The sequence below is a fragment of the Notechis scutatus genome, chromosome 6 (assembly GCF_049901735.1).
Source record: "Notechis scutatus isolate UNSWTSFEM ecotype Mainland chromosome 6, rNotScu1.2, whole genome shotgun sequence".
In the NCBI taxonomy this organism is placed as follows: domain Eukaryota; kingdom Metazoa; phylum Chordata; class Lepidosauria; order Squamata; family Elapidae; genus Notechis; species Notechis scutatus.
In genome coordinates, this window is record NC_142014.1 from 62,087,943 (window position 1) to 62,105,139 (window position 17,197).

Consider the following 17,197-nt stretch of genomic DNA (forward strand, 5'->3'; position numbering starts at 1 on the left):
GAAATAGACAAGAACTCATTTTTGCTTTTCAGCACAGATGCCAATTGAATTCCAGATACATTCCAGTTTCTAGACTAGTCTCTGAGAACAACTGCACCAATGGTAAAATAGAGGTGTTTACTGTTTCCTTATAAATCAACCTTCCAAAATTGGGTCTTTCAAGATATATTAAGATATAGACATTACCAGAGGCAGACAATGTTTCACCATACTTTGTTTTCCAAATTTACGATTCACTCCTATAAGAAGTAAGAAGAGTTGTAGCCAGGAGGGAAAAGAGGGCACTAGAACGATCAAAAAAGTCAAGATGTGTAACTGTAACCATGTCCCTATTTTATGTGCTTCGTGCACATAGCACACTTTAAACAGAACAGGAGTTTGATGGCATGGGTGCAGCTAGCATCTTGACTGCTTTATCCTCCTGGACTTTGAAAGTTGAATTGGAATCTGATGAAATCACACAAACATAGATGGACTACCTAGTGTGGCTTAATGTTGCCAGGCATAGGAGTGGGTAAAAGATCATGGACAGTAAACTTTGGTTCTAGGGGCTGTGCATGTCACTTGGTAGCCTACTTTTTCTTTCAATCTGCAGTCACCTATACATGTGATTGGCATTAACACTAAGCATTTTGTCTTAATAAGGAAAACTATTGTACCCATTTAACCCTTTCCAGATAACGGAAAGATCTGTATAACCAAAACATTTGTATAACCGAATGGTGCAAGAAGTTAGCAAAGCACTCACATGAAATCGGACTGGATTTTATGGGATCCACTGGCCATAGATTTGAACTCAACACCTTCCAGATCAATGTCTTGTGGCAAACACCATTCAACCATATTACCTGTGCAGAAAGGGAGGAAAACAAAACATTAACACAAGACCAGCACAAGACCAAGGCCATAAAATCACACAGATGCGTCTTTAGTCTTCTGAAAAACACTGAAAGCAGAGCCCCCACTGTCTGACATTATAAATTAAAGGAGAAGGGAGGTAAAGAGAATATTTGTAACTCGGGATTGAAGTGAGGGGTCCTTGGTGCTCTCTGAGCTTGGTTATTTTCTTGAAGACTTTTCATTACCCAAACATTACAGTGCTAGCACTGATGATGTTACCTAGTTTGAGTAATGAAACATTTGCAAGAAAACAACCAAACTCAAAGAGAACCAAGGATCCCTTATTATAAGTTTGTCAGAAATAGCTATTTCTTCCTCATAACCAAAATTTTTAGGGCACCCAGGTTAGTTCTAGTTGAATTTTTTTATTGGAAAGAAATAAATTCTCAAAACCTTCTGAAAAATGTGCTTTACATTTTTAAAAAATTCAGCAAGGGTTATTGAGCAAATGTTAGAGTAAACATCATTATAATTCTCTGCTGTTTCCCTTAAGGGTTTTATGTTTGTCAATACCTGTACATCCATCTACCTCAAACATGCAAGTGTTCCCTTACTTTGCTAGATATCAGGAAGACTGATGCCTTACTTCCAGACACTTGCTAAATGAAATATTTATATTTATTCCAACCCCTTGGAAGCCTTACAAAATCAGACATCTCCAATTTCAGTAGATATTAGACTTAAGAACCATTGTTTCAAGTCAAAATGTGGCCATGGAAGCCTGGCGTTTTCTGCCCTGGCTGGTGACAGACATTCAGAGGTTCATGCAGAAATCTTTCCCATCACTTACTACTTGATGTCTGTTAACTGGTAATATGCCCAAAACCTGACTCACCTAAAGCAACCAAATCACTTTGAAGATACAACGTAATTGTATTAGCATACATGCAATATATACTGGGCTCCAGAACCAAAGCAGTGGTCAGTGAATACAAAGCTTGCTTTACTGGGCCAGTAAACCTGATTGATTATTTTCCTGGTGGCCACCAAGGTCAATTCAGCCTTCTGTGAATGTTTACTTACAAGGGCAAATTAAATTCCCATATATATGGGGTGGAGATTTCATATGTTTATTCATGTATGCCTATGTATTACTACTATATTGGAGATGCTAAGGATTGATCCGAGGATCTTTTGCATGTAAACCACATATCCTCCCTTCCAGACTGCGGTTCTTCCTAGGCATCCCATATCCAAGTTGATAGCAATAGCACTTAGGCTTATATACTGCTTCACAGTGCTTTACATCCCTCTCTAAGCGGTTTTACAGAGTCAGCATATTGTTCCCCCAACAATCTGGGTCCTCATTTTACCCACCTTGCAAGGATGGAAGGCTGAGTCAACCTTGAGCCTGGTGAGATTTGAACAGCCTGCAGTCAGCAGAAGTAGCCTGCAGTACTGCACTCTAACCACTGTGCACCATGGCTCATGGTAAAATCTAAACGACATTTATTTGAAGGAAGCAATGCAGCACATTATTATCCCTTTCCTGCAACATACTGATTATCCATTTATAATCCATATATAGTACCATTAGCCCTTCCTCAGGCCCATGATTGTTATTTTTATGAAGCTTGTTCTTTCAGATATCACTATGGATTATGCTGTGACATTATCCTGTCTCCAAAGATATCAAGTACAAGTTTCTTCCTTCCTCCATCCATATTATCCCAATTCTGGTTAGGCAAGTGTATTCCTTATTATCATTTGTTCTATTCCATCTTTCAGGGTGACAAACTTCCTGAAATACCTTTAAATGATAATAAAATAAATCATACAAGTAAATATTATTAAAACAATTATTGTTATTCTGTCCCATTGTATAGGAAGACATTCCTGTCAAAGCACTCACAAAAATATTGATTTGTTTTGTGCTGTCAACTTATTTTCAACTCCAAGTGACCACAGAGATTAATTAACACGAATCAACCAACTCTCCATTGGTGGAAAGACCCAGGAGATGAGGGAAGATGGATATGGAAGAATCCAGTTGGAGAAATGTCCAGTCACCTGCTTTTCTCAGAGTATTGAATCATATAGTCTGAACTCAATGAATAAATCATCATGGACTGGGTTAATCCACTGAGATGAGCCAGAAGCCATGTACTATGCAACACAATGGGTGTTCTTACAAAACATGCTAACTCAAAACCAAACAAAGCACATTATGACTGCCCAACAATGACTTTTCCAAGGACATCCAGTGACTTGCAACTCTTGATCCTAGTTCAACAGTCTATTATACCATAATAATCTTCTCTTGCAATGAGTAGTACCCTTTGATGGCATAGGCAAAATAATGCTCAGCATTTAAATATCTGGAATAGAGGCAATGTTCCTTTGGACAAACATCTTTCAGTCCAAACAACTCATAGTGAGGCCTAAAAGGGGGAGACACAGACAGATTAACACAGTTGGAAGGGACCTTGGAGTTCTCCTAGTCCAACCACCTGCTCAAGCAGGAGACCTTATACCATTTTGGACAAATGGCTGTGCAATCTCTTCTTAAAAACCACGAGTGATGGAGCACCTACGACTTCTGGTGACAAGCCGTTCCACTGATTAATTGTTCTCACTGTCAGGAGATTTCTTCTTAATTCTAGGTTGAATCTCTCTTTAATCATCTTCCACCCATTACTTCTTGTCTTGCTGTCAGGTGAATTCGAGAATAGGTTGACCTCTCCCCCCATCATTGTGACAACCCCTCAAATATAGGAAGACTGTTATCATGTCACCCTTTAGTCCTTCTCTTTGTTGGACTAGATATATTCAGTTCCTGCAACTATTCATCGTGTGTGTCAGCCTCCAGTCCCCTGCTCCCTTGAGTTTCTAGAGAAAAGCCAGGATATAAATAATATATAACAATTAATACTAAATAATTGTGGTGCTCAAGATTTATAGAGCTTCATTTATACCACACACACAAAACCACACATGAAAAACAAAAGAAATTAAATTCAAATCAATCATGGGAAGAGGAAGAGAATTAAGATGCATGCTTAGAATTTTAAAATGAAGCATTCTGGACCTGTACAACAACGTATGTCATGTTCCTCCAGGTGTTTAAATAAATCTTGAGGGTTCTTATGCCTGGTTAAGGAATGTTCCTGCTTTATAGGGAGAAGCATCTCTACAAAAATATTTATCTGTTTCGATTTAGGGTATGGCACTAGCTGGTTGGTGGGGAAAATATCCAAAGGCTGCTTGAATATATTAGAGAATGATCTCATCTCTCAAACAAGCCACTTCTTTTGTTTTTTCCAAGTCCCTTTTCAAGATATTTTGAAAAGTTCCCCAAATGCATTGGGAATATACCAAAGGGATACTTGGTTAAGGAATACTGTTCTAAGGATTTGATGTTTCAGCATGATATGCCTTAGTGTGAGACAGTTTAAAGAGGAAGGACCTAAGAGGCTAGCTAGTGCAGAATCAGATAATTGGCCTATTTGAGTGTTCATAATCGGCATTGATTGGCAGGATCTCAGAACTATTCACTGGGGCCTGTTAACAGTCAAGAGGTCAACTAGAGCAGTGTTTCTCAACTTTTTTCTCCCATGGCTCCATTCCAACCCTTTCTCCTGTGGCCACCTGTCCAAGTCCCATTAACAATATAAACATAACATCTGCTGTATTTTCTGACATCAATAGCAGTATCTGCAATGTAATATACTTCGCTTTTCTGTGTCCCCATGGCATGTACTATGGCCTCCCAGTCCACATTTTTAATCTATAGCCCTTTTGTAATAGGGCCCCAGGGTGCAATATGGTTCCTGGCTGAAATCCACTGAACTACAAGACAATCTGCCCAGTGCCCTCTCCTTGGACTAGCCCTGCATGAAAAGACTTGCGCCCTCTCACTAAGCTTCAATGAGAGTATCTTAACATACTGCACCTGTGTATGGTTTGCCAACTGCACAGTGGCAGACAGGACAGCACTCCAGAGGGTAAACCTCATTGCCCAGAAGATCATTGGTTGCCCTCTCCCCTCTTTGGAAGAGCTCTATAGCTCCTGCTGCCTTAAGAACGTTCAAAACATTCTCCAAGATCCATCTCATCCTGGGAACCCTTTTTTTGAACTATTACCATCTGGGAGACGGTACATAATAATAAAAACAAGGACAAGTAGGCTGAAAAACAGCTTCTATCCGAGGGCATTAACTCTATTGAATTCTACTGTATAGCGCAATATTAATGCAGTATCAGGGGTTTTCAATTCAATTGTATAGAACATGAAGGATGTGTGTTTGTGTTTATTTTCATAGTCATAATGTACACTGAAAATGGCATTTAATTTTCTTGCCCAAGGTGCAAATGACAATAAACTAAACAAGACCAATTATCCATTTTTCTCTTTTAAAGTGGATCCCTATTTTTATGTACTCCTGTGCTTTCATTCAACTTTTAAGTTTACTCTTTCTGAATAATTCTCAAATGTCTGGCTGAGTGATTTTGGGCTAATTGTTTTCTCTCCGCCCATGACATCAGCCTTGAGCAATAAGCCGGTCAGTCAATTCCTGCCACAACCAAGGGATCAACTTCTGGTTGATCTGAAAAATGGACTCTACACCTGGGGGGGGGGGAATCCTTAGGAAGAAAAGAAAAACTACATTGGCTTCAAATACACCTGCCCTACCCTAAGATAAGATGAACTCAGGTGAAACAGAGTAAGAGACAATAAGCAATAGTGTTGAAGACAGGTTCTGCTGTTTCCTAATTGGTCTCCCAAATGTGGAATCTCAGCAAAAATATATACATTGTATATATACATATACAAACTCCAGGAAGAAATGCCAGCTTGATGACATCATCCCACATGCTTATCTGGTTGTGGTTGGAGAGAAGGAAGTTTATTTGCTGTGAAACAGGACTCAAAATTTTGTTTGTATTAAGAAAAACAAACATAAAAGAATAGAACAGGAAAATTAAATAGGACAATTATGGTTTTATCCATGGGCGTGGTAGCACCTTGCTCTGGGATTTTGCTGCTCCTCTACAGAAAATTGTTCTCTGACTGGGAGGCATTAAGCCAACCAGTTCAACTGGAATCATTGCTTTATTTGTCTGGAATTATGATGACTGTATTAGATGTGTTTTAGATATCCAGCAGTCCCAAAAGGTATAATAATACATACATACATACATACACACATATATACATATATATAAAATATGAATATCTAAGTAAAATAATCAAGTATAAGACCATCCATCATAAATCAAGACAATAAAAAAATATGAAGAATGCAACAGAAAAAGCAGTATTTTTAAAAGGCAGTTAGGCATTGGGGAACATATTATTTTGCAAATGCCCAAGTCAACTAGGATATCTAAACCAGTTAAGCTGGCTGGAAAGCCTCTTTAAGCCTCATTAACTCATATCATAGGTTTTCCAACAGCTAGCAATCTTATTTTGAATTCAATATTTAAGCAAGCCTTCCTCCATTTTGGCACTTGCTAAATGCCTTGGATTCTAGACACTCACACCCAGTTGGTTGGGGGTTATGTGAGCTGGAGTTAACACTTTTGGAATCTACCAAATTGGGGAAAGCCAATTTAGGCATTTGCTTGGTTGAGAATAAATTACTGATACACAGATTCTGTTCATTTCCCTCTGCTCCTCCACTAATGCTAGGATGCAGCTGGTAATGGTGGAACCAGATTGCCTTCCTAGATCACCCTTTCCAGGGTTTTATTTATTTATTTATTTTATTTTTTATTTTTTAACTATGAGCAAATTGTGACCTTTTCCCCGTTAAATTAGTTGCTCTGGATTATGTCTATCAGGGAGTTAGTATGAATGGTCTTGTGTGATTTTTCTCCTATTTAGATTATTCAATTACCTTAATCCTTTGGGGCCACTCTACCTCACTGGGCAGCTAAAGTGAATGAAATTAACTAACTCTAGTTTTAAATCCTACCATGCCTAGTGAAGACAAGGACCAGGGTTGACAAGAAAGCAGTATTCCAATATTTGGGGAGCTGCCACAGAGAAGAGGGGACAACCTATTTTCCAAAGCACCCAAAGACCAGGCAAGAAACAATGGATGGAAACTGGTCAAGGAGAGATTTAACCTAGAAATAAGAAGAAATTTTCTGACAGTGAGAACAATCAACCAATGGAACAGGTTGCCCTCAGTGGTTGTGGGTGCTTCATCACCGAAGGCTTTCAAGAAGAGACTAGACAGCCACAAAAATGATATAGTGCAGGGTGTCAAACTCAAGGCCCATGGGCTGGATTCAGGCCATGAGGTGCTTAAATCTGGCCCGCAGAGCTGGCCTGGAAATAGCAAAGGACCAGCCCGCAGTGCCTCAGGCAGCCAAAATGGGGTATGAGGGGTTTTGGCTGGAGGCTATCCATCCCGACTCCCTCCCCCCAGCCCGGCCCACAAAGTCCGGCCTACAATGCTGATCTGGCCCTTGAAGAAATCCAGTTTGACACTCCTGGTATAGGGTTTTCTGCTTGAGCAGGGGCTTGGACTAGATGACCTACAAAGGTCCCTTTCAACTGTGTTATTCTGCTAAGTGCTAGATGCTTCCTGTTTCACCAAATAAAAGCTATACAATTTGTTAGGTGAGGGCCAGGTTCTTTTCATCACTTTTTCTTTCCTCTCCCTCCCTCCCTCCCTCCTTCCACTTCATCCCTTCCCTGCCCCCAAAGTCACTCCTTTGTTTGCTCTCCTATTTGGCTGGTCTGGTATTTGGCTGGTCTGATCGGTATCTCTTCTTCCCTCTGTGCTCACCTTCTAGCCACGTCATCTCTTTTGTGCTTCTGAGCAAGGCAGTGAGAGGTAGATTGCCATGCAAATAAAGACACTTTTTGGCCAAAGGCCTTAAACAGATGGCTGGCCTTCTTGGGAAGAGAGGCAGCCTTGCCAAGTCATACAGTACAAAAAGAAGGTAAGAGAAAGTAAGTCAGTTCTTGTTTTAATTAATTGCAAACATCTTATAACTTTGCTTGGATGTTGACAGAGAAAAAGAGCAGGCAACTTTTTGTGGCCAGAGGCTGATTTGTTTGTTTTCAAAGTCCTTGGGGAAAGGACTATGTCCCTACCTGGCCAAAACCTTTCTATCCTTAGGTTTTATCCTTAAGTCCTTCAAAACAGTCAGAAAAAAAGCCCAAAATTGTGACTTTTCTGATTCTTGCAGGACTTTGGGGGCAGCAAAAAGTCCCATGAACTCCTGATATTGTTGGAAGAAATATCCTTCTGGGCTCAGTACCAAGTGGGAAAAAGACACTGGAAACATAGAGACTGTTTGGAAAGATGGTTTAATGGTGGATAGGACCACATGGCTTGGAGCTCCAAAGTGAAAAGGACAATCACATGTTTCAAGATGTTGGGTGAAGGAAAAGAAGGGGCAAGATGCTGAGAGTGCAATTGTTTTATACCCTCTGATGGACCCCACCTTAGTGTTTCCTGTTCCTATGTAAGAAATGTATCCCATTGGCTGTCAGACTCCCAGGGGGTCTTAGCTAACTTTGTTGGCTTTGTCTGGACCATATGGCTTCACCTGAGTGCTAGCTGATGCAATCTTCCCAGGCCAGGTTGTGAGATGTGAGTAGAGGCCTTTATTATGTAGAATACTCTGGCCCATGCTCATTAACAAAGGTGGGGGGGTGAGCTTCTGCTTCTGAGGGGAGTTTCTGCTTCCAAGTGTTTATTTCCCTTTTAGGGGAAATATTCTGCCTTTTTAATATTTCCTAGGATATTTCATTTTTCTAGGAGAGGGATGGGTGCTAACTTCCTATAATATAAATCCACTTTTTTTTTCCAACTTGGTCTCCTCCAAACATATTTGATTGTAAGACCAGGATGTTGATTCATGTGTGTAGAGAGGAGAGAGGGAAGAGGTTGCTTATCTGAAGAAGTATCTCAATCCCCTTCACACTCAACCCTGCATTAAAATTAAAAACGTTCTGACAATCCCTTGTCTCCTCAAATATGCCAGTTGATCAGGATAAATAATACTGGGGCTGCACAGAAGACTAGACAAAGCACGTCTGGATTTGTTTCTTCCAATCTCTTCTCATGTTTGATCAGGAAAATTTAACTGAAATTTTACCACTGGATTTAAAGGAGAGCATCATTCTAGACACTGCAATACCAATTGTGTAACATCTGTAGTTTAATTGCACAAGAAACATTCTGCAGTATCTTTGCTTTGCATATCCTCCAAATGAAATGGTACTGGAATCCGTTTTTTTAAGTGCATTTTCACAAAAAAGATATTCATGATTCGTAGGGCATGTTTGTAAAGCAAAAAGTGACTAATTTGTGGCTTCTGCATGACTTTCAATTAAATGAAATAGGAGAACTTGAACAAACTACAAATTTGCGGTCAGGGAGAATTAGCAAAACAGCTTTCCTGGAAGGAAGTCTGAAATTGCCCTGGGCCTTCTCTTATAGAAGAATCAGCAAAAAACCACAGGTAATAGGAAAGAATAATGCACCTGGTCAATAATAAAAAAATAATAATGACATTCACTATCTTTTATTCTATTGGATATATAGCACAGGTAGACCAGTTCACTCAGTGACCGTTTGGCACTGAAAAAAGTGACTTATGACCATTTTTTCACACTTATGACCATTGCAGCATCTCCATGGTCACGTGATTTACATTTGGATGCTTGACAGCTGACTCACATTTATGACGCTTGCAGTGTCCTGGGGTCGTGTGATCACCTTTTACAACCTTCTGACAAGCAGGTTAAGATTCACTTAACAACCGTATTGCTAATATAACAACTGCTGTGATTCATATAACAAATATGGCAAGAAAAGTTGTAAAATGGGGGAAGACTCACTTTAAAAAATTCTCACTTTGCAACATAAATTTTGGGTTCAATTATAGTTGTAGGTTGAGGACTACCTATATTTTAAATTGTCTTTTTGTTGTTAAGTTTAAAGCTTGAACATTTTTAACTATGTCCTTGTATTTTTACAATATATTCATATTTTTGTATGTGGATGGCTCTACCCCTTAGCTATTCATACAATAAGGAGGAGAGATCTATAGTATAAAATAGACTTTTTCCTACAGGTTGTATCAGCCATGTGGATATTCAAGTGGGCACACTTAGCAAATCTATCTACATTTATTATTAATCAGGAAAATCTCTCAAGTGTTACTTCTTTTAAGAACTCATTTATTCTACTGCTTTAAGGAGCTGCCAAAAATTACAATTGTAGGCAACACACTTCAAAGACTTTTCCTGTCCAGAATACTTGGTACTACATCTCCTTCATCTTCTTTCTCATCTTTGTCCTCAGATCTCCCCTTTTTGATCATACCTGTGTTACCAGTTCTTATTCTTTTGCTAAAACCTGAGCATATTTGTGCTTACCTAGATATACACTTCACTTTTCTTCCATCTTTCAAACTATGTGGATAAACTGGAATCAGGCCATCATGGACTCAGAAGTGGTGCTTCATTCCCTTTTCAATCCCTGATGTAGCCAGAGGAGTGGTTGAAAACTTCTCAGAAGGCAAAGTGTTCTAAGACAGGCCTTAATTTCCCAGAATAAATTTCCGTATACCTAAAGCTGATTCAAGGGTTTTTGTAGCCAATGGAAAGAGTGGTGAGGCCATGCCATTCAAGTTTGGCCCAGAGAACTGAGTCCAAAAGTATACTAAGGCTTGGTTCTCCAAGCCACTTTCATTCATAAAGGTCAACACAACTCAAGCTTCCTGGCATGCACAGGAGAAAGCATCGAAAATCAACAATTATGTTGGCTAGTTACCTAAACCTACACCTGTAGACTTGGCTAGTATCTGCATTCTTCTTAATGGCCTTTGTGTGTAACAGCTGCCTTGGTCACCATAGGTGATCAAGAATTTCATTCAGAAGAGGGGGAAAGTGATGAATAATCTCCTTTTTCTGGCACACTTAACTTTTTTTATCATGAAAGAAGGAAAAATATTTTTCTACTACCAAACAATAGCACTGCTCATGAAAGGACAAATTAGCCTGTCCCCTTCAATAGAAATAATCCTGCAGAAGTTAAGAACCTAAATTTCCACACAGTCCATGGCTTAAATACTTATATGGAGAGAATGGAAAAAATGTTTATCACTAGCCTCATAAGGCTTATTTAAAAAGCTGCTTGTAATCATCTGAGACAAAAGGACCCATATCCAGCTCCTCCCAAATTGGAGGGTTAGCTGCCATTTCGAGCATTTTGAAAATAACTTTTACAACTACCCTACCACCATATGGCAACCATTTAATGTCAAACAGCAGTTACAGAAGGATGGGAACAACATCCCCCACCTCAAAATATAGATATCACAAATTCATTTACTACAGGTTTCATCATTATATTTCTGGGCAAACGTGCCATTTGAGTATTTGCAAAGCTGAGTGCTTTTAAAGTGAAATGTTTATTATTAACCTTCTGATCACCAAGAATCCATTCAACTGCTTCCCAAATGAGGTGAGTGGAAGACAATATGTTTGATATATGGTGATTTCCTTGAATGCCTTCATAAATAAATGAAAGGACCCTCAAAAGCCTAAGATGATCTATTTAGTGGTAAGTATCTCATGTAAGGCTACTATGCAAATCCATTCATTTTAGTAACCATCTAACTCAGCAATGGACAGACGCTCTAGTAGTTAGGGATGCTTTACATTTAGGAGAGGCGAAAAGATAATAATGGTTCTGATGAGCACTCAAACCAGACATGTGGACCAGGCCATCATTTTCTGGGATTCCCCCCCCCCCTTTCATCAATAAATTCTTTTTAAATTTTTAATCCTTACGATATATATAGACTGTTTCCTAGCATGATTTGATTGCTTATTGTACCCTATGACTATCATTAAGTGTTGTTCCTTATGATTCTTGACTCTTGATGAATGTATCTTTTCTTTTATGTATACTGAGAGTATTTGCACCAAGACAAATTCCTTGTGTGTCCAATCACACTTGGCAAATAAAGAATTCTATTCTATTCTATTCTATTCTATTCTATTCTATTCTATTCTATTCTATTCTATTCTATTCTATTCTAATGTAATATTTAAGCTTGATACTACTTTTGGCCAGTATCCTGCCTTGAAATAGCAGAAAAGGTGTGCCAGCATTTTTGGGGGGGAGCTGTGATCAGAGGGCTGAAAAGAAGTAGTCTAACTTTAGCCTATACAGGTAGTCCTCAACTTACGGCTGCAATTGAGCCAAAAATTTATGTTGCTAAGTGAGAAGTTTGTTAAGTGAGTTTTGCCCCCATTTTACAACTTTCCTTGCTTATTAAGGGGAATCCCTGCAGTTGTTAAATTACTAACACAGTTGTTTAGTGAATTTGGCTTCCCCATTGACTTTGTTTGTCAAAAAGTCACAAAAGATAAGCACATAACCCTGGGACACTGCAACCATCATAAATATAAACCAGCTGTCAAATATTCAAATGTAAATCACGTGATTATGGGATGCTGCAACAGTCATAACTGTGAAAAATGGTCACAAGTCACTTTTTTCAGTGCCGTTGCAACTTCGAACAGTCACTAAATGAATTGTTGTAAGTCAAGAACTACCTGTATAAAGGCTTTTTAAAATGATGGCGTCATGTCACCATTGGCGATATAAGTTAGCAAAGAATATAATTGCAACTGTGAATCCATACTCCTGTCCAAGGATGAAGACAGAGTAGAAAGCAAACAAACCCACACAAGAAAAGGAAGTATTTAGATGTTCTGAAGAACAGCAAATACAAAAAAAAAAAAAACGGTTACATCACCCAAATGTTGCAATAATGACGACTTAGTTCTTACAAGGAAACCACAGATAACTTTACCCAGAACCTGTTTCAAAATTGAAAGCTCATTTCAGGAATATAGGAATCAGTTAATACATATACACATCTTGACTGTTCTACAATACTTTCCACATGCGTGCAATGTTCATAAGCATATAACACAGGGCAAGACTTTGATCATGTGAGTCATACACACACACACACACACACACACATGCAGATACTCTTGCTTCTGAGATGCCTGTATACTTGTCACTGAATGATTCAGTGTAATGTGATATCTAAAATTGGCACCTGCCAACAGCATCATTAGGACTGAGGCAGTACTGAAATAAAGTTTCTGGATACACAGGATTTTTTTCTTTAGTGGGGAACCATCCTGACTGATCTTTAGACTGCTAGGAGATAAGGAACAAAACATCCAGATCAGTTGCTTTCTGTGACCTGTGAACATTACACCAAGCCCTCACACGTTACACAAGGGTCTCTACTTCCACAGAATGGTAAAGTCCATACGATGGCTGGAAAGGTAACACAGATTCCAAAAGAATCATGATTTACCCTTCATGTAGCCTATTCCTCTTGCCAGGTGGAACACTAAAGCCAACTAGCCAAGCCAAGGCTTGTTCCTAGTCAAGTCAAGACCACAAACCAGGGATTGTTCTTGGTATATAGATTTGTTCAGCAAAAATAGGGCAGAAATCACTGTTTGAGTGATCTGACTATTACAGCAGCTGAAGGGGAAAATATTGGAGGGGGAGGGTCTTTTTTCTTTCTTTCTGTAAATGAAGTATTTTCTAATGTGAACAGAGTTCCTAAAACTGGGAGGATAGAAAGGAACAAGACATAAATATAGTACAATTTATACACATATGCTATTGTACAATATTTATCCTATTGCTGGGAGAAAAAGAGAGAGGAGAGAGATCGGGAATTATGATGAGAGGTTAGTGATTTTCAGAAGATTGACTCCCAATATTTTATCTCGGGCTATAACTTCCCACCCCATGAAGCTGCATAAGAAAGGAAAAAAGGATATAGATGGAACCACAAGCAAACCACCAAAGTCCATAGCAGTTCAGGAAACAAATTCCTAGGCTTGGAACATATATACATGACTTTCCTAGGTTCTGCATTGTGTAGGAAAGCTCCAAAGACACTCAAGAAGCATCCTTACCTTCAATTGCCCTCTCCATTTGAAGGTGACAGAATATGGATAAATGGAAAATGTACATAGCTTCTACTCTCTGAACACTTGAGACAATTAGCATCTGAACACCAATAGCCTGTTATTTAACTCTGTGTCCATATCTATGTTCGTATCCATTGGCCTGGGTCTGCTGATGGATCTCAAGACCAAACAGATTGGACAGGTTCCATTGGCCTGGGTCTGCTGATGGATCTCAAGACCAAACAGACTGGACAGGTTCGGCATCTACTCATTCCTGAATAACCTCTCCCCCTCCCCATTAAAAACAGTAAAGTGTAAGTGGGGAAAAAAGAAGGAATGAGGCGGATGGAACAACATGAGGCCTAGAATTGTGTGTGTGTTTTATATCATGTTCAAAAACGCTCTTTTCCAAGACATTTCATCCCACCAATGCGTGGGCCATGTATAGGGAACAATCCTATAATTTTGGGAACTGCTAAATTCCTATCTTCTGTTGGACTGAATAAGTTTGGAAAGTCCTGGGTTTCAATAGCTAATATGCATCCAAAATAAGGAAGAACGATCTCTTTGTGCAAGCCTATCTAAATGAAGCCATCTACCCAAAGGATTTCCCCTCCAAGCTAGAAATTTATATGCACCAAACGTATTTTCAATTCTAGGTACCCCAGGCAGAAGCTGGAGACACCCACGGTTTCTCAACCTCTGAATAAAAAACAAAAAGCCAAAGATAGCTTATTGCACTTTAATCCCCAGGCTCAACCAGAGAGAAACTGATGGGGAGGAAGATAGAGCCGCAGTCTGGACATGGTCAGAAAGGCTCGGTTTTGGAAACCTGGACGTCTGAACTCCCCCCAAAAGAAAAAAAGACTCTGGTGCAAATCCCTGGCTCTGGAGAATGCTTGCAGAGAGTCTGCTGCTGTAAAAACAAGCCATCCTTTAGCTGCCCTTCTGGGTCGCACAGGGGGTGAGGGGATCCTTCCTCCTCTCCCCTCCCCACGAAAAGAGATCCAGCTTCCCATCCCTGGCTTGACGGACCTCTGCCCAGCTTACCGGTGCGGGAGTCAAAAGTGACCACGAACACTGCCACGATCTGGTCTTCCTCCACCTGCGCCGGTTCCTGCTCCCGGAGGCGCCTCCCGGGACCGACTACCACCGGCTCCCCTTTGCTGCCGCTCCTCCACGCCGAGGAGGAGGAGGAGGTGGTGGAGCCACAGCCCCTCCAGGTGCCGGGCTCCCCGGGCTCCGGTAAGGAGACGGCCGGGCCCTCGGCCCAGAAGAGGAGCGGCGCGTCGTCGGCTTGCTCCACCATGGCCGGCCAGCTGCGGCGCGCTGAGGTGAAGGGCGGCGCTTGAGCAGCCTCCGCGATCGCTCGATCTCCGCCTCCCCGTCACCGACTGCCTGCCTGGGCTCCCCCGGCCGAGCCTCCAAGGAGAAACCGACGGGCCTGACTTGGGGAAGGATTCCCGGCGCCCCGATCGCGGACGCAAGCCCGGGCGAAGCTGGAAGGTCCTCTGCATGGCTTTAATGGGAAAGCAACCCTCCCGCGCCCGTCGGACTGGAGCTGGCTCTGGAATAGAAGCGCATAAGGATTGCAGCGCTGGAAAGCCGGATCCTACTCAAGCTCCGGCCAGAAGTGAATCTCACTTCGGTTAAAAACAACCGCCCCTCCCCCACAGAATTTAAAGCTTTACTCGCATTGAACGTCAGTCCGCTCGGTAGCATTGAAATTCACAACCGTTCCCTGTAAGGTCCGCTATCCGCTAAGACCACCGTTATGTTATTTCTGAGTATTGTGGTGTTTATAGCTGGGCTGTGCATTTCCTCAGACTGGAGACCCAGATCTGGATTGCAAAATTTCCGACGACCACTAGATGGGGCCTATGGGATCTGCATTCAGAGTTTTGCCAACGAGATATGATGATGATGATTGTTGTTGTTACTGTTGTTGTTATTGTTATTGTTATCATCATCATCATGCCATTGGTGACATGGTCAGGGACCAACTCGCTTTGGCACATCATCTTTAAACGTGGCTGAATCGTGGGGTTTGCATAATAACGTTGAACTAACCACACAGCTTCAGTTTTCATAACATCAGCCACAACAAGTATTTGCCAGAATGAAAATTAAGCAAGCTTGGCAAGGCACCTGGACATAGGGAAGGAGGAGTCTAAATTGTACTAAATGAACCAAAATATAATAATTTGGCTGGTTCACACACCTTATCCTAACTCAGGCTAGGCTTCAGCTTGGTTTATTGAATGATCACTTCACCAGGCTTGAATTTTACATTATAAACCATTATGACTGGGTTCCACACAATACACTAAAACCAGATTATGGTTGTAATATTGTGAGCAGGGGCTTTTAAGGATTACAGGCCTTATCATGCAATTACTTACTATGTAATATGTCAGTCCTGGGTCATATACCACCTCATTCAAAATGATTCTGGTGATGGATGTGAATAATACCAACCCTGTGAATATCCCTGTACTTTAAAACAGCTCACACACAATACCCTGTAAGATGGAAAATCAACCACAAACAGGAAAAATAATTGCATGTCAATGACATATACTAAGATCTTTTAGTAACCTGATTAAATACGAAGGCCATAAATCCCAGACAATATTAGATAACACACTGTTTACTGATAGACATAATTCCAATGGGAATTACTTCCTAAGTGTCCAGTGCGGTCAGATATTAAATCCTACATGCGCTAAGTAGATTTGCATCATGCTCTTATTAATTTTACAAACAACTCAAGGCAGTGAACATATCCAAAGCACATTTGTCTCCTATTTTGCCTATCATATTTAAAATTATAAATCTGTGTGTCTGAAAACAAGCCATGTTTTTACAAGACAGCAGTCTCGTCAGTCACAAGCTCTGTTGATTGTTATCCAAAAAGTTTTCCTTTTGGATAAATCTGTACGATTTGGCTCACCCATGTGAGAATCCACACTTCTGGTGGAGCTTTTTATTAAGCACAAAATGAAAGGTTTTTTTTTAATTGGCTGGTAATATGAAATTAGAGAAAATGGTTTGCAATACTGGAGGTTTACCTGTTTAGTTGGAGTATTAACTAAACCCTTTTTTGCATGTTAATACAATATTAATATTTTCATCACTGGGCTATCAATTTCCAAACTGAAGCAATGAGGCATATGTTTATTTGTTTGTTTATTATTTATATCCCATCTATTATTTTTACAAATAATTCAAGGCAGTGAACATATCCAACACACCTTCCTTCCCCTGTTTCCCACACAACAACAACCCTGTGAGGTGAGTTGGATTGTGAGTGAGTGATTGGTCCAAGGATCACCCAGCCAGCTTTCATGGCTAAGGCCGAACTAGAAC

At 40.3% G+C, this 17,197-nt stretch overlaps 1 protein-coding gene across 1 annotated transcript in view; it reads right to left on the reverse strand.

Moving 5' to 3' along the window:
- The window catches only part of DENND11 (DENN domain containing 11), a 30,544-nt gene extending 15,188 nt beyond the window's left edge, over nucleotides 1-15,356 (reverse strand). The window contains exons 1-2 of the mRNA XM_026695068.2: nucleotides 14,879-15,356; nucleotides 749-848 (exon numbers count right to left, since the gene is read on the reverse strand). Coding sequence (XP_026550853.2) covers nucleotides 749-848; nucleotides 14,879-15,137 — 359 coding nt within the window. The 5' untranslated portion in view covers nucleotides 15,138-15,356. The remainder of the gene's footprint in view (nucleotides 1-748; nucleotides 849-14,878) is intronic.
- Nucleotides 15,357-17,197: the final 1,841 nt, after the last annotated feature.